Source organism: Salmo salar, chromosome ssa11 (genome assembly GCF_905237065.1).
Source record: "Salmo salar chromosome ssa11, Ssal_v3.1, whole genome shotgun sequence".
NCBI lineage: Eukaryota > Metazoa > Chordata > Actinopteri > Salmoniformes > Salmonidae > Salmo > Salmo salar.
This window is the reverse complement of record NC_059452.1, coordinates 49,706,071-49,733,066: the sequence shown is the minus strand read 5'-3', so window position 1 is coordinate 49,733,066 and position 26,996 is coordinate 49,706,071. Positions and strand designations below refer to the sequence as shown.

Sequence of the window (26,996 nt, the reverse complement as noted above, 5' to 3'; positions counted from 1 at the left end):
AGAAGACAGATCACAGGAGGAGACCAGGGAAGTTCTATAACAGAACTGGAAGTCTAGTTGCTCTGAGAGGTTGATTCCGTCAGTTCTACTCAGGTCAGAGTTCTGTCTTGACGTTAGTACAGTAGTAGTCATGGTGCTGTCAGTGGGTGACGGTCTGCAGGAAGCTCTGTAGGAGAGGTGGCAGCAGGGCCAGTCATCATGGAGAAGAGGGGTAGCAGTGCTGGATCCTTCAGAAGAGCCTCCATCAAGAGGACCACGTCTGGGTCTCAGAAGGTAAGGATGGTGCTGGTCGTGGCGGTGGTCAGGGAGCAGTGGTGTGAGACACCCAAGGGGGCACTAATGAACAAAGTCAATACATTGGCATTATTTTGGTGTGTATCATGTCTATGATGATGCTATACATGTCGTTTAAACATTTCAGTGGGCTCTGTCATGTATTTGAAGTGATCAACAGGTGATTATTGATTGGTCAGTTATTTTTGGGGGGGCTGAACCTGCAGGTCAAAGGTGTTGTTTTGGTTTCTTATTAAAGGAAGGGGTGTTTCCTTTCTCCTCTTTAGAGGGATGTTTCTAGAAGTTTCTGTCATTAGAACAGAAAGGATTTACACCACTGGTGGGAGCTGTGACACACAGCTGTGTTTACTGTGTTCCCATGGTTACTGAGGCATTACTCTGTGACACACAGCTGTGTTTACTGTGTTCCCATGGTTACTGAGGCATTACTCTGTGACACACACCTGTGTTTACTGTGTTCCCATGGTTACTGAGGCATTACTCTGTGACACACAGCTGTGTTTACTGTGTTCCCATGGTTACTGAGGCATTACTCTGTGACACACAGCTGTGTTTACTGTGTTCCCATGGTTACTGAGGCATTACTCTGTGACACACAGCTGTGTTTACTGTGTTCCCATGGTTACTGAGGCATTACTCTGTGACACACACCTGTGTTTACTGTGTTCCCATGGTTACTGAGGCATTACTCTGTGACACACACCTGTGTTTACTGTGTTCCCATGGTTACTGAGGCATTACTCTGTGACACACAGCTGTGTTTACTGTGTTCCCATGGTTACTGAGGCATTACTCTGTGACACACAGCTGTGTTTACTGTGTTCCCATGGTTGCTGAGGCATTACTCTGACACACAGCTGTGTTTATTGTGTTCCCATGGTTACTGAGGCATTACTCTGTGATTAGCTTAGCTCCAACTGAGCATTTGGCTTTTCTCAAGCATCGCTTTGTACTGTAATTTATTGAATAAATGTGCTTTTTTTAAAAACATTTTTACACAGTATGTAGAAAGGCATCTCATGCTATGTTTTTCTATTTGTTATATTATAAATTGTTAGTGGTAAACATACAGTATATTTTCACACTTAAACATTAAATGTACTACAAAATAAAATAAAATAAATAAAATAAAAAATTGCATGAAATGCCTATTTCCATTCACTACCTTAGACGAAGTCTAAACAGGCAGTCCGATTAGATACAATCAATAACTTAGGAGTATTTGAACAAACGTGGAGGACTAGAATGTTCTGGGGAGGATTGTTGGTAATGTGATCAAATGGAGAGCCCCCTCTGAGATCCTCCTAAATGGAGAGCCCCCTCTGAGATCCTCCTAAATGTAGAGCCCCCTCTGAGATCCTCCTAAATGTAGAGCCCCCTCTGAGATCCCCTAAATGGAGAGCCCCCTCTGAGATCCTCCTAAATGTAGAGCCCCCTCTGAGATCCGCCTAAATGTAGAGCCCCCTCTGAGATCCTCCTAAATGTAGAGCCCCCTCTGAGATCCGCCTAAATGGAGAGCCCCCTCTGAGATCCTCCTAAATGTAGAGCCCCCTCTGAGATCCTCCTAAATGTAGAGCCCCCTCTGAGATCCCCCTAAATGGAGAGCCCCCTCTGAGATCCCCCTAAATGGAGAGCCCCCTCTGAGATCCTCCTAAATGTAGAGCCCCCTCTGAGATCCTCCTAAATGTAGAGCCCCTCTGAGATCCCCCTAAATGGAGAGCCCCTCTGAGATCCCCCTAAATGGAGAGCCCCCTCTGAGATCCTCCTAAATGGAGAGCCCCCTCTGAGATCCCCTAAATGTAGAGCCCCCTCTGAGATCCCCTAAATGTAGAGCCCCCTCTGAGATCCCCTAAATGGAGAGCCCCCTCTGAGATCCCCTAAATGGAGAGCCCCTCTGAGATCCCCCTAAATGGAGAGCCCCCTATGAGATCCCTTAAATGGAGAGCCCCCTGAGAGATCCCTTAAATGGCGAGATCCCTTCTGAGATCCCTCTAAAGATGATCCCCCCCTCTGAGATCCACCTAAAGGTGATCCCCCCTCTGAGATCCACCTAAAGGTGATTCCCCCCTCTGAGATCCCCTAAAGGTGATCCCCCCCTCTGAGATCCACCTAAAGATGATCCCCCCTCTGAGATCCCCCTAAAGGTGATCGCCCCTCTGAGATCCCCCTAAAGGTGATTCCCCCCTCTGAGATCCCCCTAAAGGTGATCGCCCCTCTGAGATCCCTCTAAAGGTGATCCCCCCTCTGAGATCATTATAGCAGTACTCTCAGTGATATGGAGTCACCGGACCATCTATTGTGCAGATAACTCACTATAGCAGTACTCTCAGTAATACGGAGTCACCGGACCATCTATTCTGCAGATAACTCACTATAGCAGTACTCTCAGTGATACGGAGTCACCGGACCATCTATTCTGCAGATAACTCACTATAGCAGTACTCTCAGTGATACGGAGTCACCGGACCCTCTATTCTGCAGATAACTCACTATAGCAGTACTCTCAGTGATACGGAGTCACCGGACCCTCTATTCTGCAGATAACTCACTATAGCAGTACTCTCAGTGATACGGAGTCACCGGACCCTCTATTCTGCAGATAACTCACTATAGCAGTACTCTCAGTGATACGGAGTCACCGGACCCTCTATTCTGCAGATAACTCACTATAGCAGTACTCTCAGTGATACGGAGTCACCGGACCCTCTATTCTGCAGATAACTCACTATAGCAGTACTCTCAGTGATACGGAGTCACCGGACCCTCTATTCTGCAGATAACTCACTATAGCAGTACTCTCAGTGATACGGAGTCACCGGACCCTCTATTCTGCAGATAACTCACTATAGCAGTACTCTCAGTGATACGGAGTCACCGGACCCTCTATTCTGCAGATAACTCACTATAGCAGTACTCTCAGTGATACGGAATCACCGGACCCTCTATTCTGCAGATAACTCACTATAGCAGTACTCTCAGTGATACGGAGTCACCGGACCCTCTATTCTGCAGATAACTCACTATAGCAGTACTCTCAGTGATACGGAGTCACCGGACCATCTATTCTGCAGATAACTCACTATAGTAGTACTCTCAGTGATATGGAGTCACCGGACCATCAGGATGTGATTTGCGCATTTAATCTGTGAGAATGGCTCTGTGAAGCCACCGGCAGGCAGCAACTAGCTCTAATCCCCAGGGATTTTAGTCTTTCTTATGTCATTCTCCTCTCATGTGATTAAAACACAATATACTGTACACTTCAGGACAGGATTATAAAACACAATACGCTGTACACTTCAGGTCTATAAAACACAATACACTGTACACTTCAGGACAGGATTATAAAACACAACACACTGTACACTTCAGGACTATAAAACATAATACACTGTACACTTCAGGACAGGATTATAAAACACAACACACTGTACACTTCAGGACAGGATTATAAAACACAACACACTGTACACTTCAGGACTATAAAACATAATACACTGTACACTTCAGGACAGGATTATAAAACACAACACACTGTACACTTCAGGACTATAAAACACAATACACTGTACCCTTCAGGACAGGATTATAAAACACAACACACTGTACACTTCAGGACTATAAAACACAATACACTGTACCCTTCAGGACAGGATTATAAAACACAACCCACTGTACACTTCAGGACTATAAAACACAATACACTGTACACTTCAGGACAGGATTATAAACACAATACGCTGTACACTTCAGGATTATAAAACACAATACACTGTACACTTCAGGACAGGACCATAAAACACATTACACTATACACTTCAGGACTATAAAACACAATACACTGTATAGCCCTGTCCTGTCCATTGAAAGTGCTATCCCATTACCTAAACACATTCAAAGTGCTTCATTACCAGACTATGAACTGACCTTCATGTCTTAAAGTAATGATGGACTGTCGTTTCTCTTTGCTTATTTGAGCTGTTTTTACCATAATATGGACTTGGTCTTTTACCAAATAGGGCTATATTCTGTATACCAACCCTACCTTGTCACAACACTAACTGATTGGCTCAAACGCATTAAGAAGGAAAGAAATTACACAAATTAACTTTTAACAAGACACACCTGTTAATTGAAATGCATTCCAGATGACTACCTCATGAAGCTGGTTGAGAGAATGCCAAGAGTTTGCAAAACTGTCATCAAGGCAAAGGGTGGCTACTTTGAAGAATTGTTAAGACACTAACAGTTTACAGACGGTAGGCAATTAAGGTCACAAACTTAGGACACTAAAGAGGCCTTCCTACTGACTCTGAAAAACACCAAAAGAAAGATGCCCAGGGTCCCTGCTCATCTGCGTGAATGTGCCTAAGGCATGCTGCAAGGAGGCATGAGGACTGCAGATGTGGCCAGGGCAATAAATTGCAATGTCCGAACTGTGAGACACCTAAGACAGCGCTACAGGGAGTCAGGACGGACAGCTGATCGTCCTCGCAATGGCAGACCATGTGTAACAACACCTGCACAGGATCGGTACATCCAAGCGTCACACCTGCGGGACATGTACAGGATGGCAACAACAACTGACCAAGTTACACCAGGAAAGCACAATCCCTCCATCAGTGCTCAGACTGTCCGCAATAGGCTGAGAGAGGCTGGACTGAGGGCTTGTAGGCCTGTTGTAAGGCAGGTCCTCACCAGACATCACGGGCAACAACGTCGCCTATGGGCACAAACCCACCGTCGCTGGACCAGACAGGACTGGCAAAAGTGCTCACGGTTTTGTCTCACCAGGGGTGACGGTCGGATTTGCATTTATCGTCAAAGGATTGAGCGTTACACCAAGGCCTGTACTGTGAAGCGGGATCGATTTGGAGGTGGAGGGTCCGTCATGGTTTGGGGCGGTGTGTCACAGCATCATCGGACTGAGCTTGTTGTCATTGCAGGCAATCTCAACGCTGTACATTACAGGAAAGACATCCTCCTCCCTCATGTGGTACCCTTCCTGCAGGCTCAACCTGACATGACCCTCCAGCATGACAACGCAACCAGCCATACTACTTGTTCTGTGCGTGATTTCCTGCAAGACAGGAATGTCAGTGTTCTGTCATGGCCAGCGAAGAGCCCGGATCTCAATCCCATTGAGCACATCTGGGACCTGTTGGATCGGAGGGTGAGGGCTAGGGCCATTCCCCCCAGAAATGTCCGGGAACTTGCAGGTGCCTTGGTGGAAGAGTGGGGTGACATCTCGCAGCAAGAACTGGCAAATCTGGTGCAGTCCATGAGGAGAAGATGCACTGCAGTACTTAATGCAGCTGGTGGCCGCACCATACTGACTGTTACTTTGGATTTTGACCCCCCCTTTGTTCAGGGACACATTATTCCATTTCTGTTAGTCACATGTCTGTGGAACTTGTTCAGTTTATGTCTCAGTTGTTGAATCTTGTTATGTTCATACAAATATTTACACATGTTAAGTTTGCTGAAAATAAACGCAGTTGACAGTGAGAGGACGTTTCTTTTTTGCTGAGTTTATACATATCCAGAAATGTTGGTAAATTAGATTTTATTATTTAAAGAAATTCTGAAAGAGATTGGTGTGTTTTTTTCACTATCTAATAATGGCGTGGGGTTTGTTCAATGACAGATATGTTTTGTTTAAAATCTATGATTTGATGGTTTCATTTCAGAGAGACAAATAACTATGTTTTTTAGCAAAATACTATATTTCCACCTCACTCTCAGAGAAATAAGTATTACTGCTAGGTTTTCTATGTCACAAATAACTACATTTTCAATAAATGAATGTAGAAAAATGACTGAGACTTGATCACTCAGGGACACTCAACACCTCTTGGAAAGCCACTCTGCTTTGTCTTTGGCATTAACATTTGTGTTACTGTCTCACTGAAAAATACCATTTTATTCTCGTGTTAGGTCTTCAGAGGACTGAGGAGGATTCCTCAAACTTTTTATCTGAGCTTTGCTACTTTCATATTTATTTTGAGCCTGACAAACTCCCCAAATCCCTTCCGATGATTCTACCAAAGTTGGTAGAATCTCAATTAAAATGATTTACAACTGTAATGACTACCGAAGGTGCTTCCACCAAGTTTTAACTCAGAGGTTGGTGACTTATCCAATTATGATATTTCCATTTATAAATTTTTCTTAATTTTGACTATTTTCTATAACTGTGTATGAAAACAATCTAATTTAATCCCTTTTTAGTTTTAATTTCAAAGGCAACAAAATGTGAAACAAGTTCAAGGATGTGTAGCCTTTCAATAGACTGTCTTCTAATACTTATAATGTCAACAGATTGTATTGTACCAATTCAAAAGCTATTTTATTCTTTAATGTCGGTTGTTTAGCATTAGTTCAGCCACTGTTTTTGAAAAAGGTAAAAAAGTCCAAAATGGCTCTCTGGTAATTCAATTCATACACGTTTAGGTGATAAGCAAAGGCAGAGTATCATATGAATTGATTAAGTGAGAGCATGGCCTGACTGTCTATAACTGTCTCTGTTTCGGGCTCTCTGCCCGTTGCGCTCTGTGGATAGCCTGCTGGCCCTTGAGCCCTGGTAAAGCCCATGAAACCTAATCACACACATTTGGGGGGGGATTTCACCACCGTTTCTAATGGTAAACGATCACTGCTTGACCGTACTCAGATACAAAAGTCACTGACCCGGGAAAACAATCACATAATCGTCTACGTAGTCAGAGGGCCCTAACGGGTCAGGAATGGGTCTTTTAGTATAGTGTTGAGTTAGTTGTAACAGGTATCACTTGTTATCATGTGACTTTTTAGCACAAGACTGTAAAATAGCATTTCTCTCTTTCTCTCTCTCTGTCTGTCTCTCTCTCTCTCCCTCTGTCTCGCTCTCTCTCTGTCTCTCTCTCTCCCCCCTCTGTCTCTTTCTCTCTCCCTTGCTCTCTATCTCGCTCTCTCTATCTCTCGGTCACTCTCTCTGTCACTCTCTCTCTGTCACTCTCACTCTCTCTCTCTCTGTCACTCTCTCTCTCTGTGTCACTCTCTCTCTCTCTGTCACTCTCTCTCTGTCACTCTCACTCTCTCTCTCTCTGTCATTCTCTCTGTCTCTGTATCTGTCTCTGTCTCTCTCTCTGTCACTCTCTCTCTCTCTCTCTGTCACTCTCTCTCTCTCTCTCTCTCTGTCACTCTCTGTCTCTCTCTCTGTCTCAGTCTCTCTCTCTCTCTGTCTATCTTGAAAGGAAGTCATTTTATTATACACTGCTCAAAAAAATAAAGGGAACACTTAAACAACACAATGTAACTCCAAGTCAATCACACTTTTGTGAAATCAAACTGTCCACTTAGGAAGCAACACTGATTGACAATAAATTCCACATGCTGTTGTGCAAATGGAATAGACAACAGGTGGAAATTATAGGCAATTAGCAAGACACCCCCAATAAAGGAGTGGTTCTGCAGGTGGGGACCACAGACCACTTCTCAGTTCCTATGCTTCCTGGCTGATGTTTTGGTCACTTTTGAATGCTGGCGGTGCTTTCACTCTAGTGGTAGCATGAGACGGAGTCTACAACCCACACAAGTGGCTCAGGTAGTGCAGCTCATCCAGGATGGCACATCAATGCGAGCTGTGGCAAGAAGGTTTGCTGTGTCTGTCAGCGTAGTGTCCAGAGCATGGAGGCGCTACCAGGAGACAGGCCAGTACATCAGGAGACGTGGAGGAGGCTGTAGGAGGGCAACAACCCAGCAGCAGGACCGCTACCTCCGCCTTTGTGCAAGGAGGAGCAGGAGGAGCACTGCCAGAGCCCTGCAAAATGACCTCCAGCAGGCCACAAATGTGCATGTGTCTGCTCAAAGGTCAGAAACAGACTCCATGAGGGTGGTATGAGGGCCCGACATCCACAGGTGGGGGTTGTGCTTACAGCCCAACACCGTGCAGGACGTTTGGCATTTGCCAGAGAACACCAAGATTGGCAAATTTGCCACTGGCGCCCTGTGCTCTTCACAGATGAAAGCAGGTTCACACTGAGCACGTGACAGACGTGACAGAGTCTGGAGACACCGTGGAGAACGTTCTGCTGCCTGCAACATCCTCCAGCATGACCGGTTTGGCGGTGGGTCAGTCATGGTGTGGGGTGGCATTTCTTTGGGGGGCCGCACAGCCCTCCATGTGCTCGCCAGAGGTAGCCTGACTGCCATTAGGTACCGAGATGAGATCCTCAGACCCCTTGTGAGACCATATGCTGGTGCGGTTGGCCCTGGGTTCCTCCAAATGCAAGACAATGCTAGACCTCATGTGGTTGGAGTGTGTCAGCAGTTCATGCAAGAGAAATGCATTGATGCTATGGACTGGCCCGCCCGTTCCCCAGACCTGAATCCAATTGAGCACATCTGGGACATCATGTCTCGCTCCATCCACCAACGCCACATTGCACCACAGACTGTCCAGGAGTTGGCGGATGCTTTAGTCCAGGTCTGGGAGGAGATCCCTCAGGAGACCATCCGCCACCTCATCAGAAGCATGCCCAGGCGTTGTAGGGAGGTCATACAGGCACGTGGAGGCCACACACACTACTGAGCCTCATTTTGACTTGTTTTAAGGACATTACATCAAAGTTGGATCAGCCTGTAGTGTGGTTTTCCACTTTAATTTTGAGTGTTACTCCAAATCCAGACCTCCATGGGTTGATAAATTGGATTTCCATTGATTATTTTTGTGTGATTTTGTTGTCAGCACATTCAACTATGTAAAGAAAAAGTATTTAATAAGATTATTTCTTTCATTCAGATCTAGGATGTGTTGTTTAAGTGTTCCCTTTATTTTTTTGAGCAGTATATTATTACAAACTGGATTTGTTATTTACCGTATAAGGATTATAATGTTTATAGTCTTAACGTTAAAGGAGGAATGTCCAGATTTTATTAGTTAAACATTTTAGATTTGATCTTTATGGGTATAAAATATAATAAAATAAGTCTTCTACGTTTATCAATTTTAAAAATACAAAAAAAACGTAAAGTTCTCTAAGGACTTCTCTAAAATATCCCATCAGCCACCACAGCATTCCTTCCTCTCTCAGCCGCTGAGTCTGTGAGACCACCTGCCATCCTTCAGGGCTAATCAACAGCATGTCGGCCTCATGTGACGCCTCGCTGCTTTACCCAGAGACCAGTAGAACACAATCAGTCCTTTCATCTGGCCCTGCTAATAGCACCCAAAGACACAGCTGTCAAATCCCTGTCTGCTTCCTAAATGGCACCCTATCCCCTATATAGTGCACTACTATAGACCAGAGACCTATTCCCTATATAGTGGTACTACTATAGACCAGAGCCCTATTCCCTATATAGTGGCACTACTATAGACCAGAGCCCTATTCCCTATATAGTGGCACTACTATAGACCAGAGCCATATTCCCTATATAGTGGTACTACTATAGACCAGAGCCCTATTCCCTATATAGTGGTACTACTATAGACCAGAGCCCTATTCCCTATATAGTGGTACTACTATAGACCAGAGCCCTATTCCCTATATAGTGGTACTACTATAGACCAGAGCCCTATTCCCTATATAGTGGTACTACTATAGACCGGAGCCCTATTCCCTATATAGTGGTATTACTATAGACCAGAGCCCTATTCCCTGTATAGTGGCACTACTATAGACCAGAGCCCTATTCCCTATATAGTGGCACTACTATAGACCAGAGCCCTATTCCCTATATAGTGGTACTACTATAGACCAGAGCCCTATTCCCTATATAGTGGTACTACTATAGACCAGAGCCCTATTCCCTATATAGTGGTATTACTATAGACCATAATAATAATAATAATAATAAATATATAAATGAATGAAGTTGGGAAACAACCACTGACTACTATCAGCTAGTTACATGGTAAACGTGTTTGAGGCTCCAGATAATACACTATACTGAATGAATTCCAACTAAATACATTTGGGGCGACAGGTTGCCTAGCGATTAAGAGCGTTGGGCCAGTAACCGAAAGGTCGCTGGTTTAAATCCCGGAGCTGACTAGATCCATGTGTCCTTGAGCAAGGCACTTAACCCTAATTGCTCCTGTATGTTGCTCTGGGTAAGAGCGTCTGCTGAGTGACTGAAATGTAAACGTTGGGGTATTTAAGGATCTATAGATGGCTGTCATTGGTTGATGTAGTGCGTTCCACTTAAACCAAACAAGTAAACCCCGAATTCCCAAAGGGCCTTGGTCCATATCAGTTCCCTAGAAAGAGAATCGGGTGTTATTTGGGGTGCCGACTTCGACATACCTCAGCTCAGCATGCCGCTTGCTATTTTCATCACCGATGTCTGCTTTTATTGGTCTTTGATCTGAGCCTCATTACCACTAATGTATTGTGACGTTCAGACTGCCTTGTGTGTGTGTGTACGCGTGTGTGTGTGTCTGTCTGTGTGTGTGTCTGTGTGTCTGTGTGTGTGTGTGTGTGTGTGTCTGTGTGTCTGTGTGTTTGTGCCTGGTGTCTGGTCACTCACGTCATCATCACTTCACAACGACTGCTTTGAGAACGTAATGTGATTTACAAATTGAATGGAACTGTTCATTATTAAGAGGAAACAAATAGTATTAACCAAAGCACTAATAATGTGATCTCTAAGCATATGTTTTAGTCTAATCACAACCTGTAACAATTGTCTTTTGTTTTCAAATAGTCATGCCACTATAATACTGAATACAATATCTGTTTGTCCCACCAAAACACATAGGGTTTATTGTTTTGTGAGGTCTAGATGCTAGTCATGTTAATTCACTTATCCTAATCTGATTCTAAAGTATCAAGGGATGCAGCCCAAATAACTCCCTATTCCTCATGTGGCGCACTACAGCCTTATTCTTCCAGGCTTGTTGTTCACTGCTCACAGAGGTTCCTAGTAACACAGTTATACATTTCACATGGGATTTCCATATTAAATGGTGTGGATGAAGGGTTTAGGTGAGCCTAAACTCTTAGGGGGGGGGAAAGGGGGGTTGCGTAAGGGGTTCTTCGGCTGTCACCGTAGGAGAAACCTTTTAAAAACCCTTTTTGGTTCCAGGTAGAACCCTTTCCACAGATGGTTCTACATGGAACCCTAAAGGGTTCTACCTGGAACCCAAACGGGTTCTACATGGAACCCTAAAGGGTTCTACCTGGAACCCAAAAGGGTTCTTCAAAGGGTTCTCCTATGGGGACAGCTGAAGAACCCTTTTAGGTTCTAGATAGCAAATTTTTTTTCTAAGAGTGTGGGATAGGTCGGTGATTTTACCCAGGGGGCCGTGCAGCAGGGCGAGATGCGCGTGTTTTCAAAACACAACCCTCGCCAGTTTACCCTGGGTGCACCGGGTGGTATGAAATACACTGGTTTTTTTTACCACAATGTTTGATCAGTCTTTTTTTAAATAAGATATTTTCAACCTTGTTTCTGTCACAAACTCAAAACATGCACCCTGTTCCTTGTTAAATTCATGTTAGTAACCAAAGTTGAATTGAGTTTAATTGAGAACCAACATTTTCTCTTCAGTAGAAGTCCATGTCCCCTTTTGATTTTTATAATTCGAAGGTTAACAGGGAAAGACATGCCAGGGTAGAATTAATGTCCTCTGAACGAAAATGGTTTCCTCTCTGATTCTTTTGTCTCTCTGTTTCACCATGACAACAGGCTTAGCCAGACATCCTTTAGTTGGATCATATCAAACAAGTTCCTTGGAAAAGTCCAACTGTAACGAAGCTGCTATAAAGAAATGATCCGTTCCATTACATGTTAAAATCATCAATGGGCAAATAGTGCTCTGTCATTCTTCAACAAAACCCCTTTCAACAACATCCCTCCTGTGCCCAATTCTCTCAATTATGCAAATAGAGTTCAATCAGAGCAGCAGGGGGTTGACACATATTCTACGATAAAACATTCCTTTTGTTCCACTACTCTTTTAAATATGTTTTTTTTCTGGTTATTAGAACTTCCTCTTTCTTTCTTTCCTTCTCTTTCTTTTTCAACAACCAGGAGAGAGAGTTGGAGAGAAGAACGTTCTCTAGCAGAGTTAGAGAGATTAGTGAGGAGAGAGAGAGGAGGGGGGTTCTTTCTGGTTCTCGTTCCAGCCCAGGATGAAAATGCCCTGTGTGCAAGGAGGGGAGCAGGGACTGATATGGGTCATGAGACTCTCAAAAGGATTACCTTGAACTGAAGTCATGAGACCAAGGCTTGAACAAAGAGCTGGCTCACATGCTCATCATATGAGCCCCGCTTCATAAAGTCATGTCGTTTCATATCTACTGGGCTTCAGTGGGCTAGGAGGACCCGGGTGAGAGCAGCTAGAGAGCTGGAGATGGAGCTGGGCTGGAGCTGGGCTGGTGGGAAGTTTCTTGAGAGTTCTTAGAGTTATTGAGTGTTCTTGAGTTCTAAGAGAGTTCTTGAGTTCTAAGAGAGTTCTTGAGTTCTTAGAGAGTTGTTGTGTTCTTCTTTACTAGTAGTTGGGTGTTAGAGTGTTGAGTTGCTCTTGTGCTCCTCTTGAAGTTTCTACTGGATGCTCTTCCACTGACGGTAAGTGGTTCTTCATTTATCTGATGTATCGAGGAAACTCTGTATCTTCTTTGGTGTAGAAACGTTTTATGGTCAACTTTGTTCATTTCTTATAGGCAGGGATTCATTTGAGGTGCAATAGAGTGGAGTTGAGTTATGTTCCACCAACTTAGGTTGGGATACAACATATAGAGGGAATGGAATAGAAATCTACTGAAATTATATATTTTAAAAAAATATCATTTTAGAGACAGTTCCATCGACGAAAAAATAACCTCCATGTTAACCTCTATAACCACTGTTCCCCAGTAGACTGTCCTTGTAAAAGAACCTCCATGTTAACCTCAATAACCACTGTTCCCCAGTAGACTGTCCTTGTAAAAGAACCTCCATGTTAACCTCTATAACCACTGTTCCCCAGTAGACTGTCCTTGTAAAAGAACCTCCATGTTAACCTCTATAACCACTGTTCCCCAGTAGACTGTCCTTGTAAAAGAACCTCCATGTTTTTCTCAATAACCACTGTTCCCCAGTAGACTGTCCTTGTAAAAGAACCTCCATGTTAACCTCTATAACCACTGTTCCCCAGTAGACTGTCCTTGTAAAAGAACCTCCATGTTAACCTCTATAACCACTGTTCCCCAGTAGACTGTCCTTGTAAAAGAACCTCCATGTTAACCTCTATAACCACTGTTCCCCAGTAGACTGTCCTTGTAAAAGAACCTCCATGTTAACCTCTATAACCACTGTTCCCCAATAGACTGTCCTTGTAAAAGAACCTCCATGTTAACCTCTATAACCACTGTTCCCCAGTAGACTGTCCTTGTAAAAGAACCTCCATGTTAACCTCTATAACCACTGTTCCCCAGTAGACTGTCCTTGTAAAAGAACCTCCATGTTAACCTCTATAACCACTGTTCCCCAGTAGACTGTCCTTGTAAAAGATTCTCCATGTTAACCTCTATAACCACTGTTCCCCAATAGACTGTCCTTGTAAAAGAACCTCCATGTTAACCTCTATAACCACTGTTCCCCAGTAGGCTGTCCTTGTAAATAAGAATTTCTTCCTAACTGACTTGCCTAGTTAAAGAAAGGTTAAATACCAAAACATTTTTATAAATAAAACCTCTATGTTACTTAGCCTCCAAAGAAACTCCACATGAGGAATAGATCTCTGAACAAAGTTCTTATTTTGGAGGCACCCTGATTAAAAGTTCATAATATAATATAATTGTTATAAAGTAAATTAGTTTCAAAACTTTAGTCAATCTGTGGTCAATCTAACTAATCTGTAGTGTACTCAATAAGGTGTAGGGCGTTAGGAGTTAGGAGTTAGGAGTTCTCATGGCAGAGTTTTTGGCCAACTTCCTCTCTGTGCTCCTGAGTGGAGCAACGGTCACTGCATTTCAGTGCTAGAAGCGTCACTACTGACACCCTGGTTCGAATCCAGGCTGTATCACAACCGGCCGTGATTGGGAGTCCCAGCGTCGTCTGGGATTGGCTGTCATTGTAAATAAGAATTTGTTCCTAACTGACTTGTCGAGTTAAAGAAATAAAAGGATCTTGTTAGTTACAGAATTTACTGTCTTCTTGGTCCTGTCTCACCTTTCTTTCCCAGGAACTTGTTGAAACAAGTTCAAATTGATTTATAATATGTTGTTTATTAATTAAACTCTTTACCAGGATGATAATAATGAGTGGTAATATGTTATTTATGAGTTAGAATGTTTACCAGGATGATAATAATGAGGTAATATGTTATTTTATTAATTAGACTGTTTACCAGGATGATAATAATGAGGTAATATGTTATTTTATTAATTAGACTGTTTACCAGGATGATAATAATGAGGTAATATGTTATTTATGAATTAGACTTTTTACCAGGATGATAATAATGAGGTAATATGTTATTTATGAATTAGACTGTTTTCCAGGATGATAATAATGAGGTAATATGTTATTTATGAATTAGACTGTTTACCAGGATGATAATAATGAGGTAATATGTTATTTATGAATTAGACTGTTTACCAGGATGATAATAATGAGGTAATATGTTATTTATGAATTAGACTGTTGTGGAACGTTGTCTGGCTCCATTGAGTCGTTGACTAGATGAGTTTGATATTATCTGCAGCTAAGAGACCTACGTTTACTAATTGTTCTACTATTTTAACCATTTGCAATGAACAAACTTTTACATCAAAATCTCTGAAATATTTATATTTTTAAAGCTTGAGAAAAACTATGTTGAGGTTAGTTACCGTTTTAGAAGATATAAATACTAACTATTTGTTATATGCAGTATAGACATGAATCCAAGATGTACCCAGTCACTATTTGTTGGGACTTGGGTTTAATCCACCATTATCCAGAGTGAACGTATTTCCCAAAGTGCTCTGCGACAGACAGGACCCCTGCCCATGGCTTCTGCTGTAGAGTGACCTGTTAATCATTATGGCATAATCACAACACAAAGTCATTAGGTCTATTTGGCGTCACATACATACGCATGAATGCACACACACACACACACACACACACACACACACACACACACACACACACACACACACACACACACACACACACACACACACACACACACAGCCCTGTTCTTTGCTGGAGCGTTTAGGCAGGATTAGGTGACCAGTGCTGTAGTTAAGAGGATTTGTTCCATCAAGAAATGAGAGTTTTTGTACCTGGCTGTTTCAATAGAAAGCAGCATTCTACCAGTAATTAGCTAGACCCATAGGTCTCCTGTAAAAAGTAGTGCACTATATAGGGAATAGGGCTCTGGTCTATAGTTGTTCCACTATATAGGGAATAGGGCTCTGGTCTATAGTAATACCACTATATAGGGAATAGGGCTCTGGTCTATAGTAGTACCACTATATAGGGAAAAGGGCTCTGGTCTAAAGTAGTGCACTATATAGGGAATAGGGCTCTGGTCTATAGTTGTACCACTATATAGGGAATAGGGAGCCATCTGTGACAGAACCACAGTGTGAAGGTAGGGAGAGACCAGATGGTGCTGGGTATGGTCCATTGTTGGATCAGTAGAACACACTAACAGAACGTGTGTTGTGATATTATGGAACATCCATTTTCAATGTTTGGATCTTTTTCTTTTATCACAGGCTTCGATTGAATTTTTCACAACACAGAAAAAGCACACTGACTAGTGTTGTTCTTCTGTAGTGCTATGATGTTCTTATCATCAGATTTGGTCCATAAACTGCAAATGAACAGAACATGAAATCTCAGACCTCTAACCTGTTGTTATTTCAATGTATCCAAGCTATTCAATAAAGTATTTCATTATGCGGATGGTTTCAATGGTGCCGCTTTTCTTTACCACGTAGTATTTATCAGAGTTGAGTGATTTGAAGTCTAAACCATGAATCTCTCTCTCTCTCTCGCAGGCCCACAAAGCTTGGATTGAGAAGACGTTTCAGAAAAGAGAGTGCATCCAAATATTTCCCAGCAAAGAACCAAACAGGTACCATTCATGTCACTGTTTTCCCAGAACCCAACAGGTACCATTCATGTCACTGTTCTCCCAGAACCCAACAGGTACCATTCATGTCACTGTTCTCCCAGAACCCAACAGGTACCATTCATACTACTGTTCTCCCAGAACCCAACAGGTACCATTCATACTACTGTTCTCCCAGAACCCAACAGGTACCATTCATGCCACTGTTCTCCCAGAACCCAACAGGTACCATTCATGCCACTGTTCTCCCAGAACCCAACAGGTACCATTCATACTACTGTTCTCCCAGAACCCAACAGGTACCATTCATGTCACTGTTCTCCCAGAACCCAACAGGTACCATTCATGTCACTGTTCTCACAGAACCCAACAGGTACCATTCATGTGACTGTTCTCCCAGAACCCAACAGGTACCATTCATGCCACTGTTCTCACAGAACCCAACAGGTACCATTCATGTCACTGTTCTCCCAGAACCCAACAGGTACCATTCATGCCACTGTTCTCCCAAAACCCAACAGGTACCATTCATGCCACTGTTCTCCCAAAACCCAACAGGTACCATTCATGCCACTGTTCTCACAGAACCCAACAGGTACCATTCATGCCACTGTTCTCGCCGATCCAATTTTCCTTGCTCCTCACTATTCTCATATGCTTCCATGATGAGCACCAGATCATTTGTTGAGGCAGAGAGAGAGAGAGAGAGAGAGAGAGAGAGAGAGAGAGAGAAGAGAGAGAGAGAGAGAGTAAGAGAGAGAGAGGAGAGAAGAGAGAGAGAGAGAGGAAGAGAGAGAGAGGGAGAGAGAGAGAGAGAGAGAGAGAGAGAGACAGCGAGAGAGAGAGACAGAGACGAGAGAGAGAGAGAGAGAGAGAGAGAGAGAGAGAGAGAGAGAGTGCTTTCACTGACCCAGTTTAAAATATTTAAAAAACTGTGTTTTTAGAGTGCTGTATAACTTAGTGTACATCCCAAATGACATCCTATTCCCTATATATAGTGCACTGTTGTCAGTCCTGGTCAAAAGTAGTGCACTACAAAGGGAATATGATGCCATTTGGGATGTAGACTTAATGAATTCTCCACTCATACAGAAACGCTCTCAGTAAAGAAATTGTATAAACAACCTGCCGTTACTTGGCCCAAATCCCTTATTAAGGCCCAAATCCTTTCAAATGGTGGTGATTGTGGGGACTTAACGTGACAAAACCCCTCAGATAGCTCTAAAGCAAACAGAGATGCAATTGAAATTGGTCAGCACACAAATATGAACAGTAACAGCTGTTAGTAACATGGTTAAGTAGCTCTACGCTACGTTGACAAAGCAATACTAGCCATCTTTCATAGCTATTTACACGATCTGTCTGTGTTTCACATTCCATCACGGTACGCTTCCATTAACACTTTATAAACCAACAGGTAGAAAGCATTATGAAGTGGTTATAATGCATTATAACACCAGTAATAAGCATGTATAACCCCCCATATGTCCTCCCTTTCTATCTCCAGGTGCAGTTGTGGTCAGGTAGTGAACCAGCATGTGGCCATCATCCCGGGGGCGACCACCAGGGTGGCGGAAGAGGCAGGTCAGATAGCACAGGTGGCGGTGCCCATGGAACGCTGGTCCGTGCTTAAACACACACAGGCCATGCCCACAGACACATACGGCATCATGGAGTTCCAGGGAGGAGGACATGTCAACAAGGCCATGGTTAGACGCCATTTTCTTTCTTTCTTTCCTTCATTTCTTTGAAGCATCCTCCATTTATAATTCACTTCCTGCCCCCTTTCCTCTCCTCCTCAATCCTTCACTCTCTCTCTCTCATCTCTCCTCAACATAAACAATAGTTGAAATAGAATGTCCTCATAAACCATGAAGACATTAAGACATGAACCATGAAGACATGAAGACATGAACCATGAATGAAGACATGAAGACATGAACCATGAAGACATGAAGACATGAACCATGAATGAAGACATGAAGACATGAACCATGAAGACATGAACCATGAAGACATGAACCATGAAGACATGAACCGTGAAGACATGAACCGTGAAGACATGAAGACATGAACCATGAAGACATGAAGACATAAACCATGAAGACATGAACCATGAAGACATGAAGACATGAACCATGAAGACATGAACCATGAAGACATGAAGACATAAACCATGAAAACATGAAGACATAAACCATGAAGACATGAACCATGAAGACATGAAGACATAAACCATGAAGACCTGAACCATGAAGACATGAAGACATAAACCATGAAGACATGAACCATGAAGGCATGAACCATGAAGACATGAAGACATGAACCATGAAGACATGAAGACATGAACCATGAAGACATGAACCATGAAGACATGAACCATGAAGACATGAACCATGAAGACATGAAGACATGAACCATGAAGACATGAACCATGAAGACATAAACCATGAAGACAAACCATGAAGACAGGAAGACATAAACCATGAAGACATGAAGACATGAACCATGAAGACATAAACCATGAAGACATAAACCATGAAGACAAACCATGAAGACATGAACCATGAAGACAAGAAGACATGAACCATGAAGACATGAACCATGAAGACATGAACCATGAAGACATGAAGACATGAAGACATGAACCATGAAGACTTGAAGACATGAACCATGAAGACAAGAAGACATGAAGACATGAAGACATGAACCATGAAGACTTGAAGACATGAAGACATGAACCATGAAGACATGAAGACATGAACCATGAAGACATGAAGACATGAAGACATGAATCATGAATCATGAAGACTTGAAGACATGAACCATGAAGACTTGAAGACATGAAGACATGAAGACATGAACCATGAAGACTTGAAGACATGAAGACATGAAGACAGGAACCATGAAGACATGAACCATGAAGACATGAAGACATGAAGACATGAACCATGCCACCATCATCTTGTTCACTCTCTCCATCCATCTCTCCCCTACAGTACATCCATGTGGCGTTTGTATTAAATGTCTTCATCTCCTTTCTCATTTACTCCTCGTCTCTCTCTCCATTTCTCCCCTTCAGTACATCCGTGTGGCGTACGATTCCAAGCCAGACAACATGCTCCACCTGATGGTGAAAGACTGGCAGCTGGAGCTCCCTACCCTGCTCATCTCCGTCCACGGGGGACTGCAGAACTTTGACTTGCAGCCCAAACTAAAACAGGTGTTTGGAAAGGGTCTGATCCAAGCTGCAGTCACCACCGGAGCCTGGATACTCACTGGCGGAGTCAGCACTGGTATGTACTGTAGTTTCCTAACGATGTGTTACATTCACTGACATGATCACTGAGGTATCTAGCAGTCAACGGTAAGGTAGGCAAGTCACTAAATCTTGAGTCCAAATCGAGTACCAAGTCCCTGGTGTTCAAGTCTGAGTCCAAGTTGAGTACCAAGTCCCTAGTGTTCAAGTCTGAGTCCGAGTCAAGTACCAAGTCCCTAGTGTTCAAGTCTGAGTCCGAGTCGAGTACCAAGTCCCTAGTGTTCAAGTCTGAGTCCGAGTCAAGTACCAAGTCCCTAGTGTTCAAGTCTGAGTCCGAGTCGAGTACCAAGTCCCTAGTGTTCAAGTCTGAGGCCGAGTCGAGTACCAAGTCCCTAGTGTTCAAGTCTGAGTCCAAGTCCAAATCCCTTCTACTAATGTCTGAATGGAGTCCACGTCCCTTATTAGTGCTGAACGGGCTCCATGTGTATCCTAGGGGTGATCCGGCATGTTGGAGATGCGTTGAAGGACCACTCCTCAAAGTCCAGGGGGAAAGTATGTGCCATCGGGATCGCTCCATGGGGCATTGTGGAGAACAAGGAGGATCTGATAGGAAGAGATGTAAGTCGCAACTTGTGAACTTGTTTGGGTGTGATTCTCCATTTAAATTCAACTCAACTCCTCAACTCAACAACTCAATTCAACTCCTCAACACAACTCAACTCAACTAAATTCCTCACCTTCAATTCAACTCCTCAATTCAACTCCTCAATTCAACTCCTCAAATCAACTCCATGTTAACAGGATGTTATTATATGTATCCCTCCCAGGTGACACGTCCATACCAGGCCATGTCCAACCCCATGTCCAAGCTGTCTGTCCTCAACAACAGCCACTCTCACTTCATCCTAGCAGATAACGGGACCCACGGAAAGTACGGCGCAGAGGTCCGTCTTCGCCGTCAGCTGGAGAAACACATCTCCCTGCAGAAGATCAACACACGTAAGTTTGACAGATTGAGGGAGGGGGGGGGGGGGGGTTGTCTGTGTAACACCAGGCAGTGTAAGCCCGTTGAACTAAAGCCCAAGGCATTAGCTCAGGGAGCTAACTAACACAAGTTTTCGGGTCTCAGACGAGAACAACTTCATATTTACCATGACCCATCTAATGTTAACGCTAATGTTGGAACTATACACGGTGTTAGTGTCTTAGATACAACATACCCTCGTGTTGTCATAGTCCAGGCTTCTTTAGGTGATTTGATCAGAGAGAGCCTGTCCTGCCCTGCTGTACCCTGATGAGTAGCTGATCTATGTGACCTGTGGGTTTCCCTTTGTCATCCTATGCCTGGAGATCATGATAAGGCAGGGACAGCAAAGGGATGCTCAGCTGTCACCTCTGACTTCAACTACGCTGACATTAATACTGTGTCTGAGGCCTATGAAGACCACATGCTAGCTACAGGCAGCACTGCTGTGTATGAGGACCACATACTAGCTACCGGCAGCACTGCTGTGTATGAGGACCACATGCTATCTACAGGCAGCACTGCTGTGTATGAGGACCACATGCTAGCTACAGGCAGCGCTACTGTGTATGAGGACCACATACTAGCTACAGGCAGCACTGCTGTGTATGAGGACCACATGCTAGCTACAGGCAGCACTGCTGTGTATGAGGACCACATACTAGCTACAGGCAGCACTGCTGTGTATGAGGACCACATGCTAGCTACAGGCAGCGCTGCTGTGTATGAGGACCACATGTTAGCTACAGGCAGAACTGCTGTGTATGAGGACCACATGTTAGCTACAGGCAGCACTGCTGTGTATGAGGACCACATACTAGCTACAGGCAGCACTGCTGTGTATGAGGACCACATGTTAGCTACAGGCAGCACTGCTGTGTATGAGGACCACATGCTAGCTACAGGCAGAACTGCTGTGTATGAGGACCACATGCTAGCTACAGGCAGCACTGCTGTGTATGAGGACCACATACTAGCTACAGGCAGCACTGCTGTGTATGAGGACCACATGCTAGCTACAGGAAGCACTGCTGTGTATGAGGACCACATGCTAGCTACAGGCAGCGCTGCTGTGTATGAGGACCACATGCTAGCTACAGGCAGCACTGCTGTGTATGAAGACCACATGTTAGCTACAGGCAGCGCTGCTGTGTATGAGGACCACATGCTAGCTACAGGCAGCACTGCTGTGTATGAGGACCACATGCTAGCTACAGGCAGAACTGCTGTGTATGAGGACCACATGTTAGCTACAGGCAGCACTGCTGTGTATGAGGACCACATGCTAGCTACAGGAAGCACTGCTGTGTATGAGGACCACATGCCAGCTACAGGCAGCACTTAGGAAAAAAAACTAAAAAACTAAGTCTGTGGAAATGGGAGCTTTTCTTTGCTGCTATTTGTCTTTATCGTCATTATAACATGTTGTTGTGTATGTCTCTGCCAGGTTAGGGGTCAGGGGTCATGTTGTTGTGTATGTCTCTGCCAGGTCAGGGGTCAGGGGTCATGTTGTTGTGTATGTCTCTGCCAGGTTAGGGGTCATGTTGTTGTGTATGTCTCTGCCAGGTCAGGGGTCAGGGGGTCATGTTGTTGTGTATGTCTCTGCCAGGTTAGGGGTCAGGGGTCATGTTGTTGTGTATGTATCTGCCAGGTTAGGGGTCAGGGGTCATGTTGTTGTGTATGTCTCTGCCAGGTCAGGGGTCATGTTGTTGTGTATGTCTCTGCCAGGTTAGGGGTCAGGGGTCATGTTGTTGTGTATGTCTCTGCCAGGTCAGGGGTCAGGGGGTCATGTTGTTGTGTATGTCTCTGCCAGGTTAGGGGTCAGGGGGTCATGTTGTTGTGTATGTCTCTGCCAGGTTAGGGGTCAGGGGGTCATGTTGTTGTGTATGTCTCTGCCAGGTCAGGAGTCAGGGGGTCATGTTGTTGTGTATGTCTCTGCCAGGTTAGGGGTCATGTTGTTTTGTCTGCCTCTGTCGGGTCAGGGGGTCTATAACATGTTGTTTTGTCTGCCTCTGCCAGGTCTGGGTCAGGGAGTGCCTCTGGTCTGTCTGATCCTGGAGGGGGGTCCCAACGTCATCTCCATAGTCCTGGAGAGCCTGAGGGAGGACCCCCCTGTCCCGGTGGTGGTCTGTGACGGCAGTGGACGGGCCTCTGACATCATCTCCTTCGCACACAGATACTCTGAGGACGACGGGTGAGAAACAGACCTGGGTCAAATGCATGCAATTTTAGATATATGTCAAATGCATGTCAGATACATGTCAAATACATGTCAAATACATGTCAAATATATGTAAAATACATGTCAGATATATGTCAAATGCACGTCAGATACATGTCAGATACATGTCAAATACATGCCAAATACATGTCAAATATATGTAAAATACATGTCAGATATATGTGAAATGCATGTCAGATACATGTCAAATATATGTCAAATACATGTCAAATATATGTAAAATACATGTCAGATATATGTCAAATGCACGTCAGATACATGTCAGATAAATGTCAAATACATGCCAAATACATGTCAAATATATGTCAAATACATGTCAGATATATGTTAAATACATGTCAAATACATGTCAGATACATGTCAGATATATGTCAGATATGTCAAATACATGTCAAATACATGTCAAATATATGTAAAATACATGTCAGATATATGTGAAATGCATGTCAGATACATGTCAAATATATGTCAAATACATGTCAAATATATGTAAAATACATGTCAGATATATGTCAAATGCACGTCAGATACATGTCAGATACATGTCAAATACATGCCAAATACATGTCAAATATATGTCAAATACATGTCAGATATATGTTAAATACATGTCAAATACATGTCAAATACATGTCAGATATATGTCAGATATGTCAAATACATGTCAAATACATGTCAAATATATGTCAAATACATGTCAGACATATGTCAAATACATGTCAGATATATGTCAAATGCATGTCAGATATGTCAAATATATGTCAGATATATGTCAAATACATGTCAAATACATGTCAGATATATGTCAAATATATGTCAAATATATGTCAGATATATGTCAAATACATGTCAGATATATGTCAAATACATGTCAGAGACAGTATATAGGACATTGGGTGAGAAACAGAACAAAGAACAGGGCTGTGATCTAATGTCCACACTAGCAGAAACAGAACTAGAACAGGGCTGTGATCTAATGTCCACACTAGCAGAAACAGAACTAGAACAGGGCTGTGATCTAATGTCCACACTAGCAGAAACAGAACTAGAACAGGGCTGTGATCTAATGTCCACACTAGCAGAAACAGAACTAGAACAGGGCTGTGATCTAATGTCCACACTAGCAGAAACGGAACTGGAACAGGGCTGTGATGTAATGTCCACACTAGCAGAAACAGGACTAGAACAGGGCTGTGATCTAATGTCCACACTAGCAGAAACAGAACTAGGAACATGGCTGTGATCTAATGTCCACACTAGCAGAAACAGACTACAGCCAAATACTGTGCTTGGTTTTGCCTTTTTGGTAGGCCGTCATTCTAAATAAGAATTTGTTCTTAATTGCCTAATTAAAAAAAGGTTAAATAAAAAAATTAAAAAATTGATTTAGTTACAATGAAACCAATTCAATAATACTAAGAATGTAAACTCCAAACTGAAGCCCTCCACAAATACTTTCAAATGGAAATAGAACAGGTAGAATCTTTTGAGCATTTTCCAAGCCTAAAGTGTAGACTGTAGAGTTGGTTTGACCAGTCTCTCTGTCTTTTCTCATTTTCCAAGCCTAAAGAGTAGACTGTGGAGTTGGTTTGACCAGTCTCTCTGTCTCCTCTTATTTTCCAAGCCTAAAGTGTAGACTGTAGAGTTGGTTTGACCAGTCTCTCTGTCTCCTCTCATTTTCCAAGCCTAAAGAGTAGACTGTGGAGTTGGTTTGACCAGTCTCTCTGTCTCCTCTCATTTTCCAAGCCTAAAGTGTAGACTGTGGAGTTGGTTTGACCAGTCTCTCCGTCTCCCCTCAGCTTGGTAAGTGATAGCGTGAAGGACCAGCTCCTGGTCACCATACAGAAGACGTTCAACTACAACCGCGGTCAGGCCCAGCAGATCTTCCTCATGGTGATGGAATGCATGAAGAAGCGATCTCTGGTGAGTAGGGAAGACATAATTATACAGGCTATGTTCCCATAAATGACATTAGCATAACACTTAGAATTCCTGTCCAATGCATTGCATGCGTCATAAGTGACGGTTTTAGTATCTAGACAATTTGTTAGTTAAAATGTATTTTTCTAAGCCTTTACGTACATTTTAGAAACACTTTACCGCATAAGTCAAACCTAATGTATTCAAAATATATTCAAACATTAAAGATTATAATTTGTGATGAAAGTAAAGCGACATTTTAATAATTTAATTGTTTTATGTTATTTGATGCGTCAATAAAATTGTCCCATTCATTTGTGTCATCCTGTACTTTCATTCATGTGTCATGTGTCCAATCATTTGACCCGGTACGTTAAATAAGTCAACACAACCAATATCCATCATCACTGAAGACCTGAAACTATTCTACTTCATAAACCCTGCATCCCATAGTCAGTGTCCCCATAAACTATAGTTGAAGAATGTGTCCTCATAAACAACGATAATATGAACTACATCACCATCATCCCTGTCTCACATCTTCAACTACATCACCATCATCCCTGTCTCACTTCCTCAACTACATCACCATCATCCCTGTCTCACATCTTGAACTACATCTCCATCATCCCTGTCACACTTCCTCAACTACATCTCCATCATCCCTGTCTCACTTCCTCAACTACATCACCATCATCCCTGTCTCACTTCCTCAACTACATCACCATCATCTCTGTCTCACTTCCTAAACTACATCACCATCATCCCTGTCTCACTTCCTCAACTACATCACCATCATCCCCATCTCACTTCTTCAACTACATCCCCATCATCCCTGTCTCACTTCTTCAACTATATCACCATCATCCCCATCTCACTTCTTCAACTACATCACCATCATCCCTGTCTCACTTCCCCAACTACACCACCATCATCCCTGTCTCACATCTTCAACTACATCACCATCGTCCCTGTTTCACTTCCTCAACTACATCACCATCATCCCTGTCTCACATATTCAACTACCTCACCCCTGTCTCACTTCCTCAACTACATCACCATCATCCCTGTCTCACATCTTCAACTACATCACCATCATCCCTGTTTCACTTCCTCAACTACATCACCATCATCCCTGTCTCACATATTCAACTACCTCACCATCGTCCCTGTTTCACTTCCTCAACTACATCACCATCATCCCTGTCTCACATATTCAACTACCTCACCCCTGTCTCACTTCCTCAACTACATCACCATCATCCCTGTCTCACATCTTCAACTACATCACCATCATCCCTGTCTCACATCTTCAACTACATCACCATCATCCCTGTCTCACATCTTTATCTACATCACCATCCTCCCTGTCTCACTTCCTCAACTGCATCACCCTCATCCCTGTCTCCCAGCTTCTTCAACTACATCTCCATCATCCCCGTCTCACTTCCTCAACTACATCACCCTCATCCCTGTCTCCCAGCTTCTTCAATTACATCACCATCATCCCTGTCTCACTTCCTCAACTACATCACCATCATCCCTGTCTCACTTCCTCAACTACATCACCATCATCCCCATCTCACTTCCTCAACTACATCACCATCATCCCTGTCTCACTTCTTCAACTACATCACCATCATACGTGTCTCACTTCCTCAACTACATCACCATCATCCCCGTCTCACATTTTCAACTACATCACCATCATCCCTGTCTCACTTCTTCAACTACATCACCATCATCCCCATCTCACTTCCTCAACTACATCACCATCATCCCTGTCTCACTTCTTCAACTACATCACCATCATCCCTGTCTCACTTCTTCAACTACATCACCATCATCATCCCCATCTCACTTCCTCAACTACATCACCATCATCCCTTTCTCACATCTTCAACTACATCACCATCATCTCTAACATCCTGTTGATGTATCTGTCCTCCCGTCCTAACATCCTGTTGATGTATCTGACCTCCCGTCCTAACATCCTGTTGATGTATCTGACCTCCCGTCCTAACATCCTGTTGATGTATCTGACCTCCCGTCCTAACATCCTGTTGATGTATCTGACCTCCCGTCCTAACATCCTGTTGATGTATCTGATCTCCCGTCCTAACATCCTGTTGATGTATCTGATCTCCCTTCCTAACATCCTGTTGATGTATCTGATCTCCCGTCCTAATGTAACAGTGTAGGTTCCGTCCCTCTCTTCGCC

General features: G+C 43.4%; 1 protein-coding gene across 2 annotated transcripts; it reads left to right on the top strand.

The window, feature by feature from the left end:
* On the top strand, positions 1-25,111 carry LOC106591737 (transient receptor potential cation channel subfamily M member 1-like). Of its 2 annotated transcripts, none has more exons than XM_045689745.1 (8): positions 1-273; positions 16,257-16,333; positions 17,838-18,039; positions 19,413-19,626; positions 20,083-20,207; positions 20,417-20,588; positions 22,633-22,807; positions 24,655-25,111. In XM_045689745.1, the coding sequence occupies exons 1-8, from the start codon at positions 199-201 to the stop codon at positions 24,818-24,820; spliced, it is 1,206 nt and encodes a 401-aa protein (XP_045545701.1). In that variant the 5' UTR covers positions 1-198; the 3' UTR covers positions 24,821-25,111. The 2 variants fall into 2 exon arrangements, with proteins under 2 accessions (XP_045545701.1, XP_045545702.1); XM_045689746.1 differs by lacking the exon at positions 1-273 and adding an exon at positions 12,439-12,849.
* The last annotated feature ends 1,885 nt before the right edge of the window (positions 25,112-26,996 follow it).

Bases quoted from the DNA above. Each gene is read 5' to 3' on its own strand.
- LOC106591737 (XM_045689745.1), top strand. From the start codon at position 199: ATGGAGAAGAGGGGTAGCAGTGCTGGATCCTTCAGAAGAGCCTCCATC. The intron at 20,208-20,416 runs GTAAGTCGCAAC...TATCCCTCCCAG, and splicing joins AGGATCTGATAGGAAGAGAT to GTGACACGTCCATACCAGGC. The intron at 20,589-22,632 runs GTAAGTTTGACA...TGCCTCTGCCAG, and splicing joins CCTGCAGAAGATCAACACAC to GTCTGGGTCAGGGAGTGCCT.